This window comes from Humulus lupulus, chromosome 2 (genome assembly GCF_963169125.1).
Source record: "Humulus lupulus chromosome 2, drHumLupu1.1, whole genome shotgun sequence".
NCBI classification, from domain to species: Eukaryota; Viridiplantae; Streptophyta; class Magnoliopsida; order Rosales; family Cannabaceae; genus Humulus; species Humulus lupulus.
The window spans coordinates 293,030,244-293,055,643 of record NC_084794.1 but is presented as its reverse complement, the minus strand read 5'-3'; the positions used below and the strand labels follow the sequence as shown (position 1 = coordinate 293,055,643).

The 25,400-nt window shown below is 33.5% G+C and overlaps 2 protein-coding genes and 1 long non-coding RNA gene across 3 annotated transcripts; 2 read left to right on the top strand and 1 right to left on the bottom strand.

Annotated features, from left to right (window-relative positions):
• Nucleotides 1-10,546: 10,546 nt before the first annotated feature.
• LOC133815703 (uncharacterized) lies at nt 10,547-18,113 on the top strand. Its single transcript, XM_062248513.1, has 9 exons — nt 10,547-11,017; nt 11,132-11,281; nt 12,278-12,433; nt 12,969-13,076; nt 13,219-13,320; nt 13,512-13,619; nt 15,928-16,194; nt 16,704-17,026; nt 17,502-18,113. The coding sequence occupies exons 1-9, from the start codon at nt 10,588-10,590 to the stop codon at nt 18,111-18,113; spliced, it is 2,256 nt and encodes a 751-aa protein (XP_062104497.1). The 5' UTR covers nt 10,547-10,587.
• Nucleotides 18,114-18,480: 367 nt separating this feature from the next.
• Nucleotides 18,481-19,869, bottom strand: LOC133819813 (uncharacterized). Its single transcript, XR_009886458.1, has 3 exons — nt 19,743-19,869; nt 19,526-19,661; nt 18,481-19,414 (listed from the first exon to the last, which is right to left on the bottom strand). It is a non-coding gene; the product is annotated as an uncharacterized LOC133819813 (long non-coding RNA).
• A 4,065-nt stretch (nt 19,870-23,934) lies between these two features.
• On the top strand, nt 23,935-24,915 carry LOC133815702 (uncharacterized). Its single transcript, XM_062248512.1, has one exon. The coding sequence runs from the start codon at nt 23,935-23,937 to the stop codon at nt 24,913-24,915; it is 981 nt and encodes a 326-aa protein (XP_062104496.1).
• The last annotated feature ends 485 nt before the right edge of the window (nt 24,916-25,400 follow it).

Below are 25,400 nucleotides of genomic sequence, written 5' to 3'. Positions count from 1 at the left end.
AGTTCCTCTTTCAACCCTCGACCGTGGCAGTCGAGCAGCCGCATATGTACACATTGTCACCTAAGCTCTCCAACTCAAGGATGGTCAAGCTTTCTTTTGCCTTTACCTACACCACATAGCACCCGTGAGCCGAAGCCCAACAAGAAAACTCAATATTCTCATGAATAGTAATAACATGTCATCAGATCATAATGTGCATGCCTAGCAATAATAGCCTTAATCACACATGCAAATAAGTTCAAATAATGATGTTTGTGGGCCCTGCCCTCCTTTATGGATGACTATCAAGTCAATCCTAAACCGATGAGTGATTAACACTCGAGGTTCCGATAACCATGCTGGGGCTTATAGCCCTAATCAAATGAGTGACTGAGGAGTAAGTCACTAACATGGGATCTGCACCCTTAGATGAGTGACTGATGAGCAAGTCACTAACATGGGATCTGCACCCTTACATGAGTGACTGAGGAGTCACTTGTGTGGGTTCCATGCCCTTAGCCATGTGACGATACAATCACCTGGACCTTCTAGCCCTAGCTCTGAGTAACTAGTCATAGACTAGACAAGTGCTTATAGTTTTCATCGAACTTGAGGTCGGTCCGGCTTTAATGCTCATGATGAGTCATTCAATGCAGATGTCAATTAGATCTAATATTTTCGGCTCTGCGTTCATGACGCTTATGCCGCTCATGACTCACAAGTCAATAACACACAACCAGTGCTCAGTACTACTGTCAAACTTAACTAGTAAGTCACAACTTCACAAGCAGTTCTGACACCATTGTTGATTATGACTAGTAAGTTAGTGCCACACACAAGTAAGCAATGCTTCCAGGTATATATCATATGTCAAATATCCAAATGTAGGGCATTCAACATGCTTACTTAACAATTGCTAGCATAATTAGGATCATGCACAAACACAGAGACTCAGGCTCTGATCAATCTCATATTCAACATTCATGGCATGCCCTAACCACATGTTTCTCGTGCATCACATACTGGGTGCAGTTTTCTTACCTCTGGTTCGAGCGAGAAATAACAAATGAACGACCCTTGAGAACGATCGATCATTTAATCCCTTAGCAGTTACCTACTCATAACCAAATACAATCTCCATTAATGAAAATTAACAATAAAAGGGTCTTGACCTAAACCTCACTCCCGGGACCCCGAATTGTACCCAAATGGTGAGTATATTCGATCTCGAGTCTTAGGAATTGAAACCCCGAGCCAAAAACCCTTAAATCACCCAAAACAGGAATCTGAAGAAACAAGGTCGCTCTAGGCAGATCAGAACCCTCCTGGCTAGCGCTGTAGTGCCCCCTTGTGGACGCTGTAGCGCTACAACCAAGTAGAAATTCCCTGGTTCCTTCCCCCTTCGACTCCACCATTTCCAACCTAACTAGCAACCGATTTTGTAAGGTATGTAAGTCCCAAAAGTATGTTACAAATTTGGACACACATTTGTCCCACTTATTTGAAATTATGAAATTATGTTACAAAATGCGACAAACTCATTTTGTCACAGTTATTTAATCTAACATTATATTATTATAAATAATATAACAAATATAATAAGTATAATTGCATAATAATATGAGTGTAATTAAATAATAAGTTTTTTTTTATTATTTTGTACGTTGATGGATATAATAAGTATTGATTTTGTTTTTTTTTTGTCAATTAATATTATATAAATAAAATAAGTCTTGATTTTTTCTTTCTTTTCTTTTCATTTATTAGATATATGAATATAATAAGTATAATTACGTAATAATAAGAGAAATAAGAGAAATAATAATAAGAGAAATACGAGTGTAATTAAATAATGAATATTTTATTATTTTGTACGAATTATAATTATTTTGACGTATAAATGTATCATATAAAAATATCCTGGAACTAGCTTCTCAAATCCCAAGTTAAATATTAGTTTAGAAGGAGAAAATAAGAAACTAGAAAAGATTACTTTAAATATAGTATGAAACTATATACATAGTTATATAAATAAATATATTCAAAGCAATCTATTTATTCATAAATAATAAAAGCACATCAACTTGTTTCTAGTTGTATTTGTGTATAGGCACACTCCAAACTTGTATTAAAATAAGAAAACAAAGAAAAAAAATGACCACTCTAAAAATTGTAACTAGTGTGAGATTTTAATTTGCAACTGATTATCACCTTACAAAATTGTAACTAATTAGTGTCATGTTTGTAACTAGTTACCCACTTTAAAAATATTAATCAAGTGTGATAAAAATAATTATATTAAATTCTATCTTTGTAACCAGTTACCACTTCCTCAGTTTCACATTGGTAACCAGTTACAATATTTCTCAGTTTTAGAATAGTAACCATTACAAGTATGAAACCAAAAGAAAAAAAATTGCAAACTTAGCACCAGTTACAATATTTATCAGTTTTAGAATGGTAATTGGTTACAATTTTGCAACCAAATTGAAAAAAAAAATCGCAAACATAGAACAAGTTATAACTCTCAAAAAATGAATAGTTGTAACCAGTTACAAGTTTTTTATTATAACCCATTATTATGACGAGATTTTAAGATTTTGAAAAGAAAAAAACAAAAAATTAATTTCACCGAAAAATTACTTTTTATTTTCGATTATTTTAATAGAATAGTAGATTGACTATTATTGAGATTTGGTAAAATAAAATGAATCATTGAGAATTTGTATAAGAAAAAAAGAAAAAAAAAATTGAGAATATATATATGTATAAAGCTAGTTATTCAATTCTTTTTTGAATATTTTAGCATTGGTGTCTCTCTATACAAGAAACATATAAAAATTATTTAATAATTATATATTTATAAAAATGAAAAAAAAGATGAACCCTCTTGTATAAAAATAAATATATAAAGCAAAGCTAGGTATATAAATTAAAGAAAATGTTACTTGTTTTTCTTTATATATTTACCCTACTCATATATATATACATATAAATTATAATACTTGCATTTTATTCAAATTTTAATATAAAGTTTTATACAACCATTCTCACACTTGAGATTTTTATCCATCACAATTGACATACATATATATATATATAATTTAAAAATTATATAAAAAGCTGCCTAGAAAAAATTTAAAAAAATAAACTACTTATACATATATATAAACAAAAACAACAAAATCTATTTTTATATAAAAATATATAAATTTAAATGAGTCATATAACTTTTTAATTTTGAGTGTATTTTATATAAATAGTTTATTAATTATTCATGTTTAATATTTTTTTTTGTTGGAGGATTAGTTAACACATGTGAAAATATGAAATTTTTTAAAAACTTAATTGCCAAAAACAAAACCATACTTTAAAAAATAATTCAAGCAAAACTTACCCATCTGGTAAAGCCATATTTTTATACATTAGGTTTTAAAAACCTATAGTTTTAAGAACTTCCCAAATATTAATCCTAAGATTTCTATTTTAGGGCCTAGACCCACACTTTAGTCCATTTGAGTTGTTGTCTACATCACATATATAGGCCCTGTAAAAAGGGATAAGTTGAAAATTAGCTAGTTTAATGAGTTCTTAATTGTAGAGTCCAAAGAACTTTACTTAGCTAGTTAGATAGTAGTATAATAGTAATAGTAGTATTATTGGTATGACTGTGGATTTTTGGTTCAGACCGGGATTTATTTGGACACTCATAGTAACACTTGTAGATTTTCTAAGTTTAACCTATAGTTTAAGAATATTAATTTTAACCTAAGGTTTGATTAATATGACTGATATTGGTGGTGATAAATATTATATTATAAGGTTTAGATAGACCCAATAAGAAAGTAACACTTGTCACATCCATGTTTAATGACAATTAAGTATTTTTGAGGAATAAGTTTATTAAGAGTAAAATTTGAATATCCTAGGGTCAGTCAGCAGCTTTGAAAACGTTAGAGGGCTTAGTCAAGGATATTTACTCAATTCAAATTAAGTTAAAAATGTGTAATTTCGTGTTTAAATGTTCAGCGTATGCCGATATATCGCAGCTATAGTGTAATGACCCACTAATCTAGACTAATTGGACCATTATCGAAACTATACATAAAACTTACATTTTTACGAAAATACCATAATTTATTGAGTAACTTGAAAATAAGAGTTATTTACAAATAAACAGAATACTAAGAAGGATTTTGGGATCCCATTGTCTTGAAAACAAAATAAGATTTAAAATAAAAGACATTACATAATAATGCGGAAAATACACATAAAAACCATAAAAACATAAAAGGAGACTATATCCTCGAATCGAATAACGCTCGGCCCCTTGACTCTCATTCATCATCGATACACATTCTCCAAGCGTCACGAATCTTTCCGCCTCTAAACTTATTTTCCTGCACATAAACAGAAAGGAGTGAGCCTAATGCCCAGTAAGGAAAATCTAACACAAAGTCACATACATAAGTTCATAAGAAAACATAAAGACTTAACATAACACATATAACATACACTTATTATAATGGCCATTATTACTTGGGGTCCCATAGTCTAAACAAGCATATGCCCATGGGGTTAATGGGGTCCTACTAGCTAAGTAGGTCATATGCCCATAACCCATTTGGGGTCTTGTTAGTCATATGGGTCATATGCCCAAGCCTACAAACATACACATATACATATCATAACACTTTTAATAACATAAACATATAGATAACATAAGCACATAACATATTAATTCTAGCCTATTTTCCTTACCAAAGTTACCGAGATTATGGACTGAGTTGGGATTGTTGGAACACTCCTAAAACCATAAGAAAGAGTAAGTCTAAAGAAAGGAGATGAAATGAAAGAGATGGAAAGACTAAACCATAGAAAACACACTTACCAACTTATATGCTTAAAAGCTTGGATTCCCTAACCAAAATAAGAATAAGGTTAGGGGACTGAGTAGAAGGTTTTGAGAAAGGAATTAACATAAAAATACAGAAAAGAACTAGAGTCTTGGGTTTACCTCAAAGATTGCAAGACCAATCTAACATCCACCGAAATACTATAGCACTCACTTCCCAAAGTGTTTGATAAGCTTATGATGTTTAAGCTTATAGTTTTTCCCCAAACCAAGTGTTTACACTCTCACACTCACTTAACACTAGCAGCCTCTGAACTTAGAGCAAATGGTGAATAATGGCTGGGTACTAGGTCCTATTTATAGAGTTTGGGAATGAAAATATCTTGATTTTACTTGAATAAAAATAATGGCTTTTTAAGTGAAAATCATTTGAATAATCGTTCAGCAGAGGCTGAAGACTCGTTCAGAAGATGCTGGACTGTTGAAGGAGTTTGAATGGCTGAAGGGAAAAGAATTCAAATGTATTTGAATTCATGCTGGTGGAGGCGATATATCGCCCCCTATAGGCGATATATCGCCTGGACCTTTGTTCCCGAGGCGACCGTGCATCGATTCGTGTTTTCCGTATCTACGTGCTGCGACATATCGCCCCCTATAGCTGCGATATATCGGCATACGCTGAATATTTAAACACGAATTTACACATTTTTAGCTGAGTTTGAATGGAGTAAACAGCCTTGACTAAGCCCTCAACATGCTCAAAGCTGCTGACTGACCCTATACATTCAAACTTTTACCCTTATTTAATTTAATCCTCAAAAATACTTAATCCTTAATTACCATTCAAAACATGTGCTTAAAATCCTATTGGTTGATGTCTAAACCTTATAATATAATAATATAATCCTTAATATCAGACACATTAATCAAACCTTAGGTTATACTTAATATTCTTAAACTATAGGTTAAACTTAGAAAATCTATAAGTACTACTATGAGTGTCCAAATAACTCCCGGTCTGAACCAAAAATCCAAAGTAACAATGATAACACTAAACATACTATAATACTACTAAACAATTAGGTAAGTAAAGTTCTTGGACTCTACATATAGGGGGCGATATATCGCAGCACGAAGATACGAAAAACACGAAACGTCGCACGATTGCCTCGGGCATACTGGCCCAGGCGATATATCGCCTCCTTCAGGGCATTTTGAAACATTTTGAAAATGTTCTCCATTCAAATCTTCAACCTCTTGATAAGTCCAGCATCTTTCTGAACGAGTCTTTAGCCCCTGCTGAACGATAATTCAAATGTTTTTCACTTAAAAAGCCATTATTTTTATTCAAGTTAAATGAAGATCTTTTCATTCCTAAACTCTATAAATAGGACCTAGTACCCAGCCATTTATTCATTCATCAAACTAAGTTCAGAGGCTGCTAGTTGCTAGGTTATTGTGAGAGTGTAAACACTTGGGTTGGGAATTATAAAGCTTGATCACTATAAGCTTACCAAACACTTGGGAAGTAAGGTTTTATAGCATTTCGGTTCAAGGTTTAGATTGACTATAGAAGCATTCAAGGTATTCCACACTCTAGTTCAATTGGTATTATTTTCTTTAAGTTCTCATAGTCTTCTACTCAGCATTCTAACCTTATTCTTTATTCTTGGTTAGGAAATCTAAGAACTTGCACATAAGTTTTTGGTAAGTATATTCTCAATGGTATAATTCTTCCATTCTTTTCATCTCATTCTTTTTAGTATACTCACCCTTCCATTTATGGTTTTTAGGAGTGTTCCAAAGTCCCAACTCTGTCCTCATATCCCGGTAATTTTGGTAAGGAAAATAGGATAGGATTTATGTGTTATATGATTTATATGTTATCTTATGATTATGTGTTATGAAATATGCTATAATATGTATAATTGTAGACTTGGGCATATGACCCGTACAACTAACAAGCCCCAAATAGATTATGGGCATATGACTTGCTTAGCTAGCAAGCCCCACTAATCTAATGGGCATATGACTTGTTTAGTTTATGGGACCCCAAGTAATAATGGCCATTATAGTATGTATGTGACATAAGTGTTATGATATGTTTTATGTTACATTATGAATTTTATGTATATGGTTATATGTTAGATTTTTCTTGCTGGACATTAGGCTCACTCCTTTTTGTTTATATGTGCAGGAAAATAGCTTTAGTGGCGGGAAAGGTTCTTGGAAGCTTGGGGAATGTGTATTGAGGCGGAATGGATTCAAAGAGTCGAGAGTTTCGATTCGAGGATGAAGTCTTTACTTATAGTTTTATGTGTATTTTTCCGCACTTATTTATGTAATCTCTTTTAATTACAATTATGTTATGTTTTCCTTTTAAAACAATGGGATCCCATATCCTACTTTAAATTTTATGTAAGTTTAACATTTATTTTTTTCAAGTTTTTAATAAAGTTATGATCTTTTCACTTGTAAGTTCTATTAAGGATTAGTGTCTATGTATAGTTTTCATTAATGGTTCAAAATCTAGAGTAGTTGGGTCATTACATTAAGTAAAATTATCTTCTAAATATTGTTAGTTTAATTCTACCCATTTTTATCAGAGACAATTCCAAAAATACCCTTGACCACATGGTTTTCTTCTAAAAACAGTATCCACATATTATAGGGGTATAATAGGTATATTGATTGAAATAGTGGGTATTATACTAAATTTTTTTAATTGTATATAAAAAAGAAATGACTTGCCTAAAATTGGCTGCTGAATCTAATTTCTACCTATAAAAAAGATTATCATGATCATATAATTTTGAAGAAATTACATGTAGTACCCAAATTAAGTTAGTCTCTTTTATTTTTACCCAAAATTTTAAAATTGTTAATTAATACTCACTTTTCTAATCACAATGTTTATTTTATCCTTTCTAGATTTTTAAATGTAAACCACAACCTTTTAAAATATAAACCACAAGGCTTTGAAATGTAAACCACTAGACTTTGAAATGTAAACTACAAGCCAAAAATATAAATCACAGATTCATAAATGTAAACCACGTGCCTAAAAATGAAAACCAATAGTATTTTAGTCACTCTGTCTCTAAATGTCGCTATTATTCATAAAAAAATATATTGCTATTTATAGTTACTGAATGATAAAAGTTGGTAGTTTTAAAAAAATCTCTATAATTTTACTATTTGAGTATTTTTAGTTTGTGTGTAGCATACAATTATATCACAAAAATAACTAAATTTTATACATTTGAATTTTTGTAATTAATTTTTTTACATTTATTATGAAGATTAATTTTAGAAAAATATTATCATTGAAGAATAAATTATTTTATACATATATTCATATTTTTCATTGAAGAAAGTATATAGTAACTATTATTTTATAAATAATAAAATTTAGGAAAAATTACGCATAACATTGTAAATTAAAAAAAAATATGGAATTTTACAAAAATTATAAAAATACAGATTGTGTAATCGCATATTACAATTTTCTATTTAGTTTCTAAATGTTGTTTACAAAATCGTAATATATAATTACAAACTTATAAATTTTAGTTACAAATTTGTAAACTTTGGTTAAAAAAAACTGTATTGTTACAAATTTGTAAACTTTGTTTACAAAAAAAAAATCTATATTTATGATTATGTCATTCCGTATTTTTGTAATTTTTCTCCAGATTCCATATTTTTAGTATTTTTTTTTAAATCTTAGGTATTTTTGTGAATTTTCCTAAAATTTATGCGATCAAGATTAGAAATAATCTAATGTTAATTCTATTTTATCAAGCTAGTTTGAAGATAATATGAATCCGTAATTAATGTTAATAATTTCAATAAATTTAATTTATATGACTAAATTCTTACTTTAATAGATTAATTTTTTACATGTAAATTATTCTACTAAAAATTCATAACTACATAAGTATTATTATTTTATTAAGAAGCTTTATAACTAAGTGATAATGGTTTTTAGTATTATAGCAATTTATTTTATTTCTCTATGCCTGATTGGCAATTTATTTCAAATTTATCTAGTTAACAAATGGCTAAGTCCAGTGGTTTGAGTATTTGTAGACAAAAAACACATTTAAATAGACAAAAAGAATTAAAGAAAAACACAATGAAGAAAAGAATCATTGAACAACACTTGATTATTAATTTAATTAAATCATCTTTTTACATGACTTGGGCCCAATATGCTTTTGTGTCATGCTAGAACAACACCTTTTTTTGGCAATGAAATCCTCTATGGTACGTCTGAATATAAAAAGTTAGTAGATTGCTTGAGCTACAGGTTATAATTAGTAAGTAATTAATTAGCTTAAACGAGGTTTAGTTGTATAAAGCAACTTATTAAACTTTCTATTATATATGTGTGGAATCTAAAAAAGTGGAATACATATCTATATTTTAGCAAAAAATTGATGGGTACCTTACTTCTAGATTTTGATGTCTTTAGTTAGATTTGTCTTCGGACTTTATCCAACATCATAAAAGGATAGTTAGAAATGGATTATAAAATAATAAAGATAATTTTGTTAGGGGATAAAAGTTGTTTCGCTTACTAAGTTTGAGAATTAACATAAGTGGGAGAATAATTGGATGACTTGAAGAAGAAGAAGAAATTCTTTTGGACTATATCTAATAGAAAAGATGAGTGAGTCATCATGAACATGAGCACTTTGGTTACTTTTTTCTTAGAATAAATAGGAATTTAGCTTCTCGAACTATATATGATCTATGTAGAGTTTGCCCTTTAAATATTATTTTTTGGACAAAATTCATTCGGAACTATAACAATCATAACAAATGTACCCCTTTAGCTATATTATGTTCATTTTTTTAAACGGTTTGCCAGTTTGACCATTAGCTACATGTATAGTTGAAGTATGAAAATCTATTTAACCAACTTAAGCTAGCCGAAATCGAGTTTATTGACATTAAACATACAAACATTAGCACTAAGAATATCAATATATATTTTTAGAATTTGTCATTAGATTACTATCTATGCATGTATTTCTTGCCTGGACTGTTGAATTGTGTCTAATTACCGTTATGTCAGTGTTACATGAACAAACAGTTTGAAAAAAATGCACAAAATGCAACTAAAGGGGGACATTTGCAATGGTTGTTATAGTTTGGGGGGATTTTTTTTGTAAAAAAAAAAAATTCAAGGGCAAAACTCTACAAGGGTCATAGTTCGGGGGAATCCTATTTATTCTTTTTCTTATTTGAAATTATACGTGGCATAAATTCTCGATGTTTAACAAGTGTTATAAATAATCTACTCAATTATTTTTTTTTTATAGAAAAAATACCTAAAAGTACGAAAAATAGTATTTTTGTCACTACCGCGACCATTAGAATTGTCAAGTTGCTGACTAGGTCTACACGTGTCGCACCCACTAAAACCCATTTCACATTGTGTCCAACTCTTTTTTTATTTTATTTTTTAAAAAATCAATTAAAAACATATTTAATAAACTCATTGCTTTCTTGTGCCTAAAGAAAAACATTCCATCAAACCATGCTTCTCGTAACAATATGATTAAGTTCTTTATATTTTAAAACGTTAGATATATAGCTTTATTTAGAGGTGAAATAGTATGAGCTATATATAGAGCTATTTAAACTCAAGTGGACGATTATTATCAATCAAGTTTTAGCTCATAGAAAACAGACAAAGAAGAATGCCTTCTCGAAGGGAAGTCAATGACTTGTTTTCATATGCCATGAAAGGCCAGTGGGAAGAGGTTTTGAGGATCTATGAGAAGAGCCAAGAGGCTCAGAAGGCAAAGATTACTATATTAGAAGACACTGCGTTGCACATAGCAGTCTCAGTTGGACAAACTGACACAGCATTGGAATTGGTTGGAGTCTCCAAAGATGGTATCTTGGAGGTTGAGAATGCTAGAGGAAACACAGCTCTGCACATTGCAGCTGCGCTTGGAAACTTGATTGTGTGCACACATATGGTTATGAAGAATCCAAAGCTAGTAGCCATTAGAAATCACAATGGTGAGACTCCTATCTTCTTGGCAGCTCTTCATGGTAAGAAAGACACTTTTCTTTACCTTTATTCTAAAGACAAAGAAGAATCTCTTGTGAGAAGAAACAATGGTGATACCATTCTCCATGCTGCCATAACTGGTGAATATTTCAGTAAGTCTTAATTTCTTGTCTTGCCATGTACAACTTAGATTACCAAGTGGAATTTACTACTATATATTTGGATTTGGTCATAGCAAGCATTAATTTTCTGTGTTTTGTTTATAGGTTTGGCAGTGGGCATAATGAAATCCCACCCTGATCTTGCTGATGCCATAAATGAGAATGGCCTATCACCTCTTCACATTCTTGCTAGTAAGCCCAATGCATTTCACAGCAGTACTCGCCTTGGGCTCTTTGATCGTATCATATATCATTGTACGAGTTTCTATCGTCCTTGATAAACTTTCAGCATTGCTTTTACATTGAATAGATATATAAAGATATTAACTTTCAGCATTGCTTTTCTATCGTCCTTCTATTCTTCTACTTTCTAAACCTTTATCCCATCTAAGCTTTCATTCAATTCTTACATGGTATTAGAGCCCATTAGCTCAAATGAACGACCGGTCCAAAATTAGGACATCTCACTATTATAAGTATAGGTTTTCCTTCAGTTTTTATACTTAGCATACAAAAAAATTGAAGTAAAAGTCTTATTAAATTCTTTTACTTTGCTTTTGGATTTGAAGCTAAAAAAAATTGGATACTACTTCACTTTCTCAAAAATCGAAGTTAAAAATTCAATGAAAAGATAACCATGTTTGGTTGCACAGGCCCATGACTTCGATTTGGAAAGAATAAGGATGTAAAAAAAAGGTCAAACCAAACGCACTCCTTATTAGTTTTTGGGCACTTTCTACTGTGCTTTTTATGTAAAAAAACGAAGTGGAAAGTAAGTTTTCTACTTCGGTTCTTACATAAAACCGCAGTAGAAAGTGCGCAGCCATGCGTGTTCCACTACTTTTAAATCCATACTACTACGGTTTTTAGATAAGAACCGAAGTATAGAGTAGGGATTCTACTTCGGTTATTATGTAAAAACTGAAGTAGAATCCTCACTTTCTACTTCGGTTTCTACATAATAACCAAAGTAGAAAGCCTATATTTCATTTAGGTTTTTATTTACTTTTTTTACTTTACTCTGAACTACTGCTGTTGCAAATTTAAGCAAAAACCAAAATGAATCCAGCATAAAAACCGAAGTAGAAGCCATTTTTTCTTGTAGTGTCTAAAGATGTGAGAATATCAATCCTCTTATAAGATTATAAGACTAAGTCTAACCATACCATTCATTCTATACCATCTATTTTCCTACTCTATTCTTTTCTTACATATATCTTGTACAATGTTGGTCGTGATCATACATGTCAGGCTTGGTTGTGGACGAGCTTAAGGAGGAATCACATGACGTTGAAGCATATATTGCAAAGAAAACAAAAAGAAGAATAGAATCTCTCAAGTATCCGGAAAACTACAAGACTTGCATAAACTTTTTTGGATTACTGTTATCGGTGTTTCATGTTTTATGTGGGTGAATTTAGATACAAAAGTATAATTATATATATATATATGATAATTCTTTTATATGGCTTCACTTTGAGTTTTATCGGTGGGGTTTTCAGTGTTTCTCAACCCGTGAACAGTTTTTGGCGCGATTTTTTTTTATAACCATGTATGTTGTAGCTATTTAGAGCATCCTGCAAATTTTCAGAAAATTCCAAATAGTTTACAATACCAAAAACTAGGTTCAAATATGTTGTTTTCCACGCGTAAAAAGAAAAAATTAGTCATTCGGGCAACATGTTTGAACTTAGTTTTCAGTATTGTAAACTATTCGGAATTTTCTGAAAATTTGCAAAATGCTCTAAATAGCTACAATATACAATGTCATAAAAAAAAATTGTGCCGAAAACTTTTCATAGGTCCAGAACACCGAGAGCCCCAGTAGGTTTAAAATGAAGTCCTATAAAAATTCTCATATATATATATATATATATCTTTTCAATGATTCCACTACTTTTGTTTTGTTGAAAATTGACTAGTTTTAACCACATTTTTGTAGTTGATAAATTGCTAATGAAGAAATGGATACTGTCTTTATGTGGATTGTATCAACCAGCTGATTCCCAAGTGAATAAGGAAAGAAAGAAAGGTGATGAAGAGAATCAAGGTAACAATAATTACTAGTCTCATTAATGGCATATATGATGATATCAATGGATGGTTATTCTTTGCTTGAATTAAATAAACTATCAATAGTTTGTGTTTGTTTTATGGGAAAAGAATAATTAACTACTCTATATGTGTTGCAGATCAGGAAACTACTCCAGGCACATCTTCACCTGCAATGAGTTCAGAATCCAAACACAGTATAGAAGAATCATCTTTGGCAAACACTTCAAATTCTAGCCATGGTAACTATAAATATATATATATATATATATACTTTATGTTGCAGAGATTCCTCAACAGCTGAATTGAAGAGACTTTTCATGCATTTTAGTGAACTTATAATTAATTGTATATGTCTCAAAAAATATATTTTTGTATAACACGATCTTATTAGTTTGGAATATTAAGTTAATGGTTTGCTATTCTCTTGTAGGTGATAGCTCACAAAGTGATGAAAATCGTCAGTTTCCGCCTAATTATGACAAACTTGTCTTGTTTGTAAAGCTTGTCATGAAGTCCATGCTAGTCATCCTCGGAATTGGTGAGTAATATTGTACCTTTACATGTGTATAAATATATGAGTATCACTTTTTCTATTAAGTGTTTTATATTAAGAAATTATAATTCAATTTTTTTACTACGACAGTACATTATAATTACAACAGACATCTTGTTAATTTAAATTTTTTTTTTGAATAGTTTACGGTGCTGAAATCAGACTTCAAACAATCAGTTACACGTGTATCTGATTTTTTTATATACGCGTGGAAAATAAACTATTTGGACTATGATTTTGACATTGTAAATTATTAAGAATTTTCTGAAAATTGGCAGCATATCTATTATAACTATCACGTACGTTGTCATATATAAAAAAATAAATTATAATTCCTCAAAGTACCGAAAAAAACTAGCAATAAACCTAAATTTAAAATACATGTATAATATTTAATATTACATTAAACATATAATATATAATTGTCAGTCCCAAATTTAAAAACTAGAACAAACATAAACTTAAACAAAAATAGATAAATTATTTAATTAAAATATAATATTTATTTGAAATTTATATAATATTAATATAAATTTAATAAAAATAATTAATAAATTCTATAAATAAAACTAAGCAAACGTGCATATTGCACGTTGTTTGTATCTAGTATATATATATACATATATATTGGGAGATTCTAATGTAGGGGCGTCACTTTTACCCCTATCGCTAGGGGCGTCCCTGTTTTTGGCATTCGTGTTTTTGGCACATGGAGAAATAATAATTCAATTTTTTTTTATTATGATGATGTACATTGTTGTTCCAAGAGACATTCTACCAATTTTTATAGAAATTATAAATAATTTATGGTACTGAAATCAACATTAAAAAAATTTGTTTTACATACGTAAGCAAAACATGCATGTGTGCAACTCACTGTTTGAACCCTCATGATTTTAGTATCATTATTATTCGGAATTTCCTGAAAATTTATGTTATACCTGGTATAACTACAATGTAAACTCTCACTAAAAAAAAAATTTGGATTACAATTTCTCAATGTGCTAAAGATAATAAGAACACCCCTAGCAAAAAATGATGCTCAATTTCCCTATATATTATAGGGTTTATGCTTTTTTAGACCCTGTGTTTTGTCACATTACCTGTTTGGATCCTGTGTTTTGACAAATTACTTTTTGGACCCTAAGTGTTGTAAAATAGTTAAAATAAAACCCTAAACTCAATTTTGATGAAGAAAAAATTGAATATAACAACACAGTTTTTAAGCAGAATGATTTTATTTTTGTTCTGAATTGTTAGTTTAGTAAATTATTTGTGATTTTAGTTGAAAAAATATTGACCAAAATCGGGTTTAGGGAGGGCTGATCATTGGGCGGGTTGGTCGGGTTACAAGGCATTTTTACCCGTCCAATATCATAATCGGGTTAGCAAAAGTGACCCGTAACTTACCCAATTAAGAAAAAAAAAATTTTAACCCGTCCAATAATTTGGGCGGGTTGGTCGGGTTAACCCGCCCAAACTGAAATGGTATTTTTTTTTGGCGGGTTGGTCGGGTCAACCCACCCAAAACAATATTTTTTTACATTTTAGTAATTTTTTTTCAAACAAAAGTGGTATTTTTTTTTACATTTTTGTAATTTTTAAAAAAAAATATTAGTACTAATAGTGTGAAGTTTATCTTTTTAAGCTTAAAACAATATTTTAACTTTATAGTAAAAAAATTAAAACAAAACTTAATTAATTTATATATTTATTTGAATATATTAAAAATAATAAATTAATAATAAATTCTTAATTGGGCGGGTTGATAATTATTTTCAACCCGCCCAATGTAACAATTGGGCGGTTTAAATTTTGGTCGGTTTATTCGGGTTGCGTTTTTTGCGCGGTTTTTTCGGGTTGGTTTGGGCGGATTATTCGGGTTGTAAAAATTTCTGCACAGCCCTAGTTTAGGGTTCTATTTTAACTATTTTACAAAACATAGGGTCCAAAAAATAATTTATTAAAATACAAGATCCAAATAGGTAATGAGATAAAATACAATGTCCAAAAAAGTGTAAACCGTATATTATATTCATAGGTGTTAATACAAGAAAATAGTGCGAAATTTTAATTCATGTTACCAAACCACCACTTTGAGATAGTCTCATCAAGTGACCAAAATAACATTATGCGAGAAAAAAGAAATGGTAAAACTATTACTGGAAATTTTTTGTTGTCTTGAAGTATCATAGGTGGTACTAGTTAATAAAGCTATATTATGTACGTAGTTTATATTCATGCAAAGGAAAAAGTAAAATATATTTAGGGAAACTTGTGTTGAGTTTTGTAGGCATTTGGAGAATAAAGAAAATCCAAAGAAAGAAAAAGCTGCACATGTGGGCTAGACGTGCCATGAATGAATTGGTCAAGCATTCTACTTCTTACAAATTCTATGACAACACTGGATTGGATCCCCACCAAAAAAATCATGGAGAGGACATAGAGGAAGAATCTGCATTTCCCAATCTTGACCCAAACTCTATTGTGTCTGATTCAGAAAAGCTTCCAAGCTTGAAATCTAGTCAGAAACGGAAGCCAGATCACAACATGACTGCTGGTAAGTAACAAACTATACACATATAAGAATATATGACAATTCTCCTATAGGATTCACCTTAAGCCTACCGGTGGAGCTCTCAGTATTATTGACCTTTGAACAATTTTTGACGCTATTTTTTTTGTTGACCGTGTATATTGTAGCTATTTAGAGCATCGACGTGATTTTTAGAAAATTATGAATAGTTTACAGTACTGAAAACTAGGTTCAAATATGTTGCACGCGTGACTAATTTTATTTATATGCGTAGAAAACATGTTTGAACCTAATTTTCGGTATTGTAAACTATTCGGAATTTTCTGAAAATTTGCAGAATGCTCTAAACAACTGCAATATATACGATCATAAACAAAAATCGTGCTGAAAACAGTTTACGAGTTGAGAACACTGAAGAGCCCTACCAGTAAGGCTTAAAGTGAAGCCCCTATAGGAGAATTCTCCTAAGAACATATATATTAATTATCTAGCATCATAAACTAATTAAGAATCTGATTAATTAAATTGTGAAGTTGGGAGACAACATACACCAATACTAATAGCTGCAAAGATGGGAGTGACTGAAATGATAGAGAAGATTTTGGAGGAGTTCCCGGTTGCCATCCAAGATGTGGACTCAGATAACAAGAATGTTGTGCTTTTGGCTGTTGAAAATAGACAATCACAGGTTTATAATCTCCTTCTCAACAGTAACATTCTTAAGGAAAGTGTGTTCCGCCAACTCGACAAGGATGGAAATAGTGCTTTGCATCTTGCTTCTGAGTGTAAAGAGCAGAGGCCTTGGCTCATCCCTGGTGTTGCCTTGCAAGTGCAATGGGAAATCAAGTGGTACAAGGTGTGTGTATATATATATATTCACATATAAGTGGTCATTTATAACACTTCACATCTCATTTATAACACTTCACATCTCATTCATAACACTTCTTTCACATGCCAATATTATAATAGATAGCGTTTATAATAACTTATCTAAAAACTAAAAGTAAACTATCAATGTTCAAGAATATAATGGAACAACACATGAGGGACTAGTGTCATTTTTACTCGACAACATGAACAGTTTATATATGTAACAAGTACCAATAGCTCTGGTGATAGTTTTTTGTTATTACATTTAATAACATAAAAATTACTTGTAACTAAATTAAAATTTAGTGACAACAAGTTGTTATATTGAGTCGTAACAAATTATAATTTTTGTGATTAATTAATATTTCTACCATGACAAAATTATATAATGATATTTTTTTATTACAAATTTTGTTGTGACAAATTATAAAATGATAAAATTTGATGCATGCATGCAGTTTGTCAAACACTCAATGCCACCGCAGTTCTTCCCACGCTACAACATGAAGCACGAGGCCCCTAAAGAAGTCTTCATCACCACACACAAAGAGCTCATCAAAGAAGGTGGTAAATGGCTAACCAAGACCTCCGAGTCCTGCTCCCTCGTGGCGGCGCTCATCGCCACAGTCGCATTCACAACTTCCACAACCATACCCGGCGGAGTCAATCAAGAAACCGGCATACCCCTCCTGATAGGAAACTTCGCTTTTGACACCTTCTCCATCTCCTCGTTGCTCGCTCTCTGCTTCTCAATCACGGCCCTCGTCTTCTTCCTCTCGATCCTCACCTCTCGCTACGACGAGAAAGATTTCGCCATGGACTTGCCTCGAAAGCTTCTTTTTGGCTTGACCTCGCTCTTTGCTTCCATAGCTTCCATGTTGGTTTCGTTCTGCGACGGACATATCTTTATTCTTACGCATAAACTAAGGTATGTGGCCTTTCCTTTGTACGCAGCTTTGTGCTTCCCTATTACTTATTTCGCTTTCGCTCAGCTGTCTCTCTACTTCGACCTCATTTGGGCAATTTTCAAAAAGGTTCCTCAGCGTAGTAACAAGGCTTTTCTACACTAAGCTAGGTAATATGCACCCATGTAATATGGTCAAAGTATTGGGGAACTGTTTTGAGTGCTAAGGTTGGAATTTTTGGTGCCACTTGTTTGTACTCAGAAAATGATCAGTTTTGTTTTGAGTAGTAATAATAATAAATGTTTTGTATCAAAAATCATTAATGATACCATAAACTTCTTAACTAGAGACGTTCAAGAATATAAAATGAGAAATGCTAAATATACTATATATTACACTATCTTTTGTTCTCTCGTAGATTACACTCATAATTTGAAAAAATATCAAAATATAAAAAATTAAATAATATGCACATGTTATCCATGGATGAATGAGTGTAAACAAGAGTCTAAAATAAAGTTTCCTTAACACTCCTCATATAAAATTATATCGCTAAAATTGCTTATGTTGCCATTAATTATGGTCCAAAGTTATATCTTAAAAAATCTAAATAAAATAATGTGTAAATGAATTTTTTTTTTCAAAATTCACTAGGGATACGATACAATTTCCTCAAAAAATTAAAAAAAAAACCTGGCCTGTAAATTGTAATTTTTACAATTAAATCCATAAAATTACAATACATTAGAAAAGTGGCTGAAGTCAATCACGGTTGTTAATTAAAAAAGAATAAATAAATAACTGAATAAAGGACAATTAACCACTTGGTCATATTTCATGTCACTGAGGACTAAAGAATAAAGTGAAGTCGTGCTAACCAAATTGGATTGCAACCAGTTTATTAGCTATGAGATCTCTTGTTTTGGCGTTCGTAATGGACAGCTTATATTAAAAGAGAGAAAGAAGTAATCATCAAATGACCTCGGCAATAGGATGTGCTATGAAAGTGCAGCTGCATTTAGAGTCAAACTCGAATCAAATGAAATGTCATTGCCGTCTTTTCTTCCATCCTTACACGAGTAACTCGGCTTCCAATAGGATGGTCCCGACGTTTGAGCCAACAGCCCCAGTGAGTGACTGGACAAACTCAAGGATCATTTTTCAGAACTTCACTCACCTTGAAGAGTTCAATCAGGGTCAGCTTGACAGTCTCTGTACACCCGAACCAAATGTTTCAAGGTCAGTGGAACGCCCGTGAGATGTTGCTTTATCTAAATGAAAAACTTCTGAGCTGCACTCTTCCATGGAGGTCTGTACACATGTCTACCAATCCCTTTTGAACTTTATGATGGTATCCATGCTCCAATGTTGGTTCATGATAGAAGCAAAATCTGCAGTAAGATGCTGCAGAAATCCTTCTCCTCAGCTGCTTTTAGCAATTTGAAATGAATTCCCTGGGTGTGAAACTATACTTTCGTCAGGGTAGTTGAATATTAAAGCCCAAAATAGACCAATAAAATTGAAGTTAAAAAACAAGACCATTCATAAACTGGGAAAACTGCCATAAATCATCTCACCAACATTATGAAACATTTGTTTCTTCCAGTCAAATTTTGAAATCGGGGAGAAGAGTTTTATCTCACAACTTATCTTCCTGGAAAGGTTCCATGGAACCCCATTTTCTTCCAATTTTCAGTTTGACATGCAAAGGTACTGAAAAGCAGACATTTGAGATAAATTGTTAATACATGTCCACAAGATGGAAACCATTTATCCAAGACACTAAACATATACCAAGAAGCGAAGTAGCATTCTCCATGCTCATCTGTAACAATGAAGCAGCTTCCTTTATTACAGAGGGATCTGCTTCCAAAACTAACTCATAGTGTACCTGGACAGAAAAACAATAAAAATAATAGATTTTCACTTCATATGTTGCACAATAAGAGCTAATATGTGCTGCACTAGCCACTAAAACAATGAAGTATAAGATGATTTCACATGCCGTGCTATTAAAGTCATGTCACCTTTCGTATGTTCACATTGTCAAGAAAATTATATAAATCATAGAGAAAAATCCAGATTCCAAAACAACCTGTAACAAAATCCGACAGCAGCCCTTTAGTATGCTAAACTTGTCTGCAAGTGATGAAAGAGAAGCAGGCACAACTTGTTAGGATTATTAAAATACACTTAAGCAACACACATAAACATTAGTATTCAACATAATTTCTCAGATCTTAATCATGTTACTAGAAGTGCATAAATGATAAACCCTAAAACATGTTTCTATAAAACCTTTGCTAAATTAAAGAAGAAGATGAATACAAGAGCGGAAGCATTAACCTGAAGCCATTGGTGGAGATAGTCCAAAATGTTTTGGTCTTCCAAGAAATCAGTTTCTCTCTGTGTATTTCTCTGTAATGGGGAAGGAAAGAATACGAAAGAATACGTTTCTTGGGGACCATTGCCTATTTATTAAAAAACTGATTATTAAATCAATTTTGGGTATTTATAATTTGGCCCCTCATCAAATTATAAATACAACTTATGGTATCTACACATTATTTCCATGACATTTTAATACCCTATGATACTTATAACATAATTGGTCACTTTATTTTGTATCAAACTTTATAATAGCATCATACATTAATACATATGTGCCCATAATAGGATTTTTAATCCAACAATCTCCCACTTGGGCAATATATGTTTTCTTATAAATGTATAACCTTATGAGCTCAAAATTTTCTATTTATAAAGGTATTCTTTAACAATCTTGTCCATCAACCATATCCATATAAGATCAAAGCGGTCTTTGTCATATTCATCATGACTAAACCCATCAATGGTCACATATACAAATACAGTCAAATGACATACATCAATCATGGATGTGTAGCATGTAAATTACATGCAATGTGAACCAAACATGTCTATTTCCAACTGATCCTACTTAAACTTTAGTGAGGTCATAATCAAACATGACAAAACAGAGTGAATAAACTGAATACTTCATTCTGATCAGAAAATAATTAAATACATAAATGTCTAAAACAAATATAAAGCAAATAACATACAAACTTCCACTAAATCATGATATCCATAAACAATACAACACCCATATGAGTAGTGTGCTCATGAAAGACCTTGGGTGGCAATCCCTCTGTGAGCGGATCCGCTATCATGGAGTTTGTCCCAATGTGTTCTATGGATATCTGTCCACTCTGCACTCTTTCTTTCACAACTAGGAACTTTATGTCAATATGCTTTGACTTGGATGAGCTCTTATTGTTGTTGGAATACAACACTGCTGAATTATTGTCACAAAATAACTTGAGTGGTCTTTCTACATTCTCCAAAATGCATAGCCCAGTGACAAAGTTTCGCAGCCATATTCCATGATTTGATGCCTCATGGCATGCTACAAATTTTGCTGCCATGGTGGAAGAAGCTACAAGTGTCTGTTTGACACTTTTCCAGGATATAGCTCCTCCAGCTAACAGGTAAATATAGCCTGATGTAGACTTTCTGCTATCTTGGCATCTAGAAAAATCAGAATTTGAATACCCTATGACCTCCAAATGATCTGATTTCCTATATGTGAGCATGTAATCTTTTGTTCTTTGAAGATACCTCATAACCCTTTTGGCTGCTATCCAATGGTCCATACCAGGGTTGCTTAAATATCTGCCTAACATCCTAACAATGTACGCATGCAATATATGGACGTGTACATACTTGACAATACATTAGACTCCCAACAGTTGATGCATAAGGAATCTTTCGCATTTCTTGAATTTCAAGGTTACTTTTAGGACACTGACTAAGATTGAATTTGTCTCCTTTAGCAACATGGGTATTGTACGGGCAAAAATCCCAATTGGATCTCGACCCAATTCAGTGAACCCATAAACTATGGATGATGAACACTAGGTAGTCTGTACAAGTCACTCCCTTCGTGGACTGCATAAGAGAACCCAATGGCCCAAATTATAGAATATGCCTTAGTTAAATTGCAATATATATGGTCTGTACAACCAACCATACAAGCCCACTTGATTATGGGCTGCACAACCCACAACAATTCTTTAGACATACTTAGGCCTGCAATATGGTCCAAGGGGTGGTAAGCCCAAATGCATGAGGACTTATTCAGATTACGTGGTCAGCTCACGAAAGTGGGCTGGACAGCCCATTAAGACTAAGTCTAGCCTCATAACGGTTATGCACACGACTCGTGGACTACACTACTCCAAGGCGGTTGCAACTATTTCCACTATTCTAGGTCGTGGATCGTGATCCCCGGGAAAGTGGGCGTACAACCCACAACGATAGGTGAACACATTTGAATCATAGAACGGAATGACTATTCTACCCTCCAACTGAACTACGATGGGGTTTGATCCTTTATATAAGGGTACGTAGGCAACTTGAGGGGGACCGAAACTCGGAACAGAGAATACACCCTAAACTCAAGCTCAATCCCAAACTCCTCACTCACTCACCGCCCAAACTACCGTCTATTGTCTCCACAGCCAACGCGAAAAGGTTACTCACGGCTGTTGGCGGTTCCGTCACTTTTTTACCCTCAACAGTTTGGCACCCACCATGGGGCCCCGACAGTAATTAACACCTTTTCGTTGCTCAACACTTTGCGAAAAGTATCGATGGAGACACCCCGTGATACCAGTGCTCAAGATCTACAGGCGCAATATGATGCTTTGCTTAATCAGTCCAAAATTGCGAATGAAAGATTGAAGGAGTTGGAAGCCGAGAACACTTCTATTCGCCAAGAGAATGTTGATCTCCAAGGAATAGTAGAGGTTCTCCAAAGGGAAAACACTACTCCACCACTGGACGCACAAGCCTCCGGGCGAGGGATAGAACCTATCCGTTTGTTTGACAACACACAGGTCTGATATGGGAGAACATCGCGTAAATGGCTCAGGGACCATCATACACCCCTAGGATGGAAACAATGGCCTGCCCAAGCGCACAATTACTACTGTTCAGGCAATAGAGCCTTCCGATAACACAGAACCTCCTGAGGAACATGACGTCAAACCTGAATGGGGTAACAACGACCAACCAAGAAGGACTCATCTCCACAGATGCTACTAATAAACAAGACAACTTGATACCATGCCACTTAGCTGACAAGGGCCTAGGTGCGACACCAGATTCTGTGGACCCAGAAATAATGAAGAGGTTTTCCGAGCTAGAGTCCATGATCCAACGGATTCCTGGGTTGCCAACGCCTATAAAGAAAAGTGCCGCTAATAGCTTTGCAGATTCACCATTCGTGGATGCTATAGCCTTGGTCAAGATGCCCAGGAAATTAAGCTTTCCAATAATGAAGATGTACGACGGTACCACTGATCCAGACGACCATGTGGCTCAGTACAAGCAACGCATGTTGGTTGTTGCTATACCTCGAGACTTACGTGAGGCTTGCATGTGCAAAGGTTTTGGATCAAGCTTGGTGGGACCTGCACTTCAATGGTATATAAATATACCCAACAACACCATATCCTCCTTTGCTCAATTGACAGATAGTTTTATTGAGCAATTCGCCAGTAGTCGCAAGCTAGAGAAACAGTCAGATGACCTCTATCGGGTTATACAGCGAAAAGGAGAGTCTTTATGCGAATTTGTGGGCAAATTCAATAAAGAGAAGGTGGCCATTCCAAATTGCAATGAGGCAACTGCTACGTCCGCTTTTCGTAGAGGCTTGAGTCTTGGATCAAACCTTTACAAGGAATTGACGAAATACCCATGCAAAACCATGTATGATGTACTTGCAAAAGCATGGGCACAAATTCGCTATGAAGAAGATGATAATCGTGTTCACTCACCCCCTTGCTACGAGCAGAGGGACTCTAAAAGAACCGCGAGGACCGAAAGGAGAAGCAGCGAAAGCTGAATAGATCCTTACCCACTTCCGAGCAAGTATTCATCCAGGAGAGACAACCAAAGATCTATGGATCGCTCAAGCCAACGAATGGGAGAAAAGCTTAAGCTTAAACTTCCTGAGTACACCTTTTTTGTACCTCCTCAAGAGGTAGTCTCAGTAATGAAAGGAATGGGAAGTACAGTGCGTTGGCCAGAAAAGATGAAGGCTCCAACAGATAAGTGGGATAGGAGTAAGTGGTGTGAATTCCACTCTGACCATGGGCATCTTACTGATGAATGCATAGCACTCCGACTAGAGGTCAACGAATTGTTGAAGCGTGGACACCTGACTAATTATCTATCAGAAAAAGGAAGATTGACAATAGAAGGAAAAAAGAATCGGGAGCCAAGGTCTCAGAAGAGCCCTACCCCCGATAGACCACCAACCAAAAAGGTGGTGAATTGCATTACAGGAGGATCTGAGGTAAGTGGTATAACATATTCTGCTGCAAAAAGACATGCACGTTCGACGACAAGTGGGGAAGTTTTACACTCTACCAACACAAATATTGACCCAAACTTGGTGATAAGTTTTACCAGCACAGAAGCTACAGATCTGTTGAACCCCCATCATGATGCTTTAGTGATCTCAATTAATGTCGCCAATTGCCTTGTCAAAAGGGTGCTAATCGACAATGGAAGTTCCACAAATATCCTCTTCCTGAATGCATTGCAAGGGATGGGTATTGATGAGTCAAATATTACCAGGTGTTCCACAATGCTTGTTGGATTCAGTGGAGAGCACAAGAGTTCGATTGGAGAGATTGATCTTCCAGTCTACGCTGAAGGGGTGAACATTTGTGTAAAGTTCCTCGTACTCGAATGCCCTTCTGCTTATAATATTATTCTGGGAAGACCATGGATACACGACATGAGAGCTGTGCCATCTACTTATCACCAGATAATTCGTTTCCCAACCAAATGGGGTGTACAGGAAATCAAAGGAGAACAAAAGACATCACGAGATTGCTACAGGCAAGCTCTCAAACCCGGCAAAGCCACTTTATAGCAATTAGAGCAGCCTCGACCGGGATCGGAGGCTGAGCATCCGTCAGTTGAAGAAATAGAAGAAATTCCAATCCACCCAGACTACCCTGACCACAAGGTGCAAATTGGTTCAAGGTTACAACCAGAAATTAGAAAGAAGCTCCTTGATTTTCTTGTGGCCCACCATGATCAATTTGCGTGGTCTCATGCAGACATGATCGGAGTCAGTGCAGATGTTATTACCCATAAGCTAAATGTAGATCCAGACTATCTTCCAGTGAAACAAAAAAGAAGAAAGTTTGCTCCCGAGAGAAACCGAATTATAAATGAAGAAATTCAGAAGTTGCTTGACATTGGTTTTGTTCGTGAAGTCCACTACCCACAGTGGTTGGCTAATATCGTTGTAGTCCCAAAAAAGAATGGAAAATGGTGAGTGTGCATCGATTTTATAGACTTAAATAAAGCCTGTCCAAAAGACTCATTCCCTTTACCACACATCGACATGAT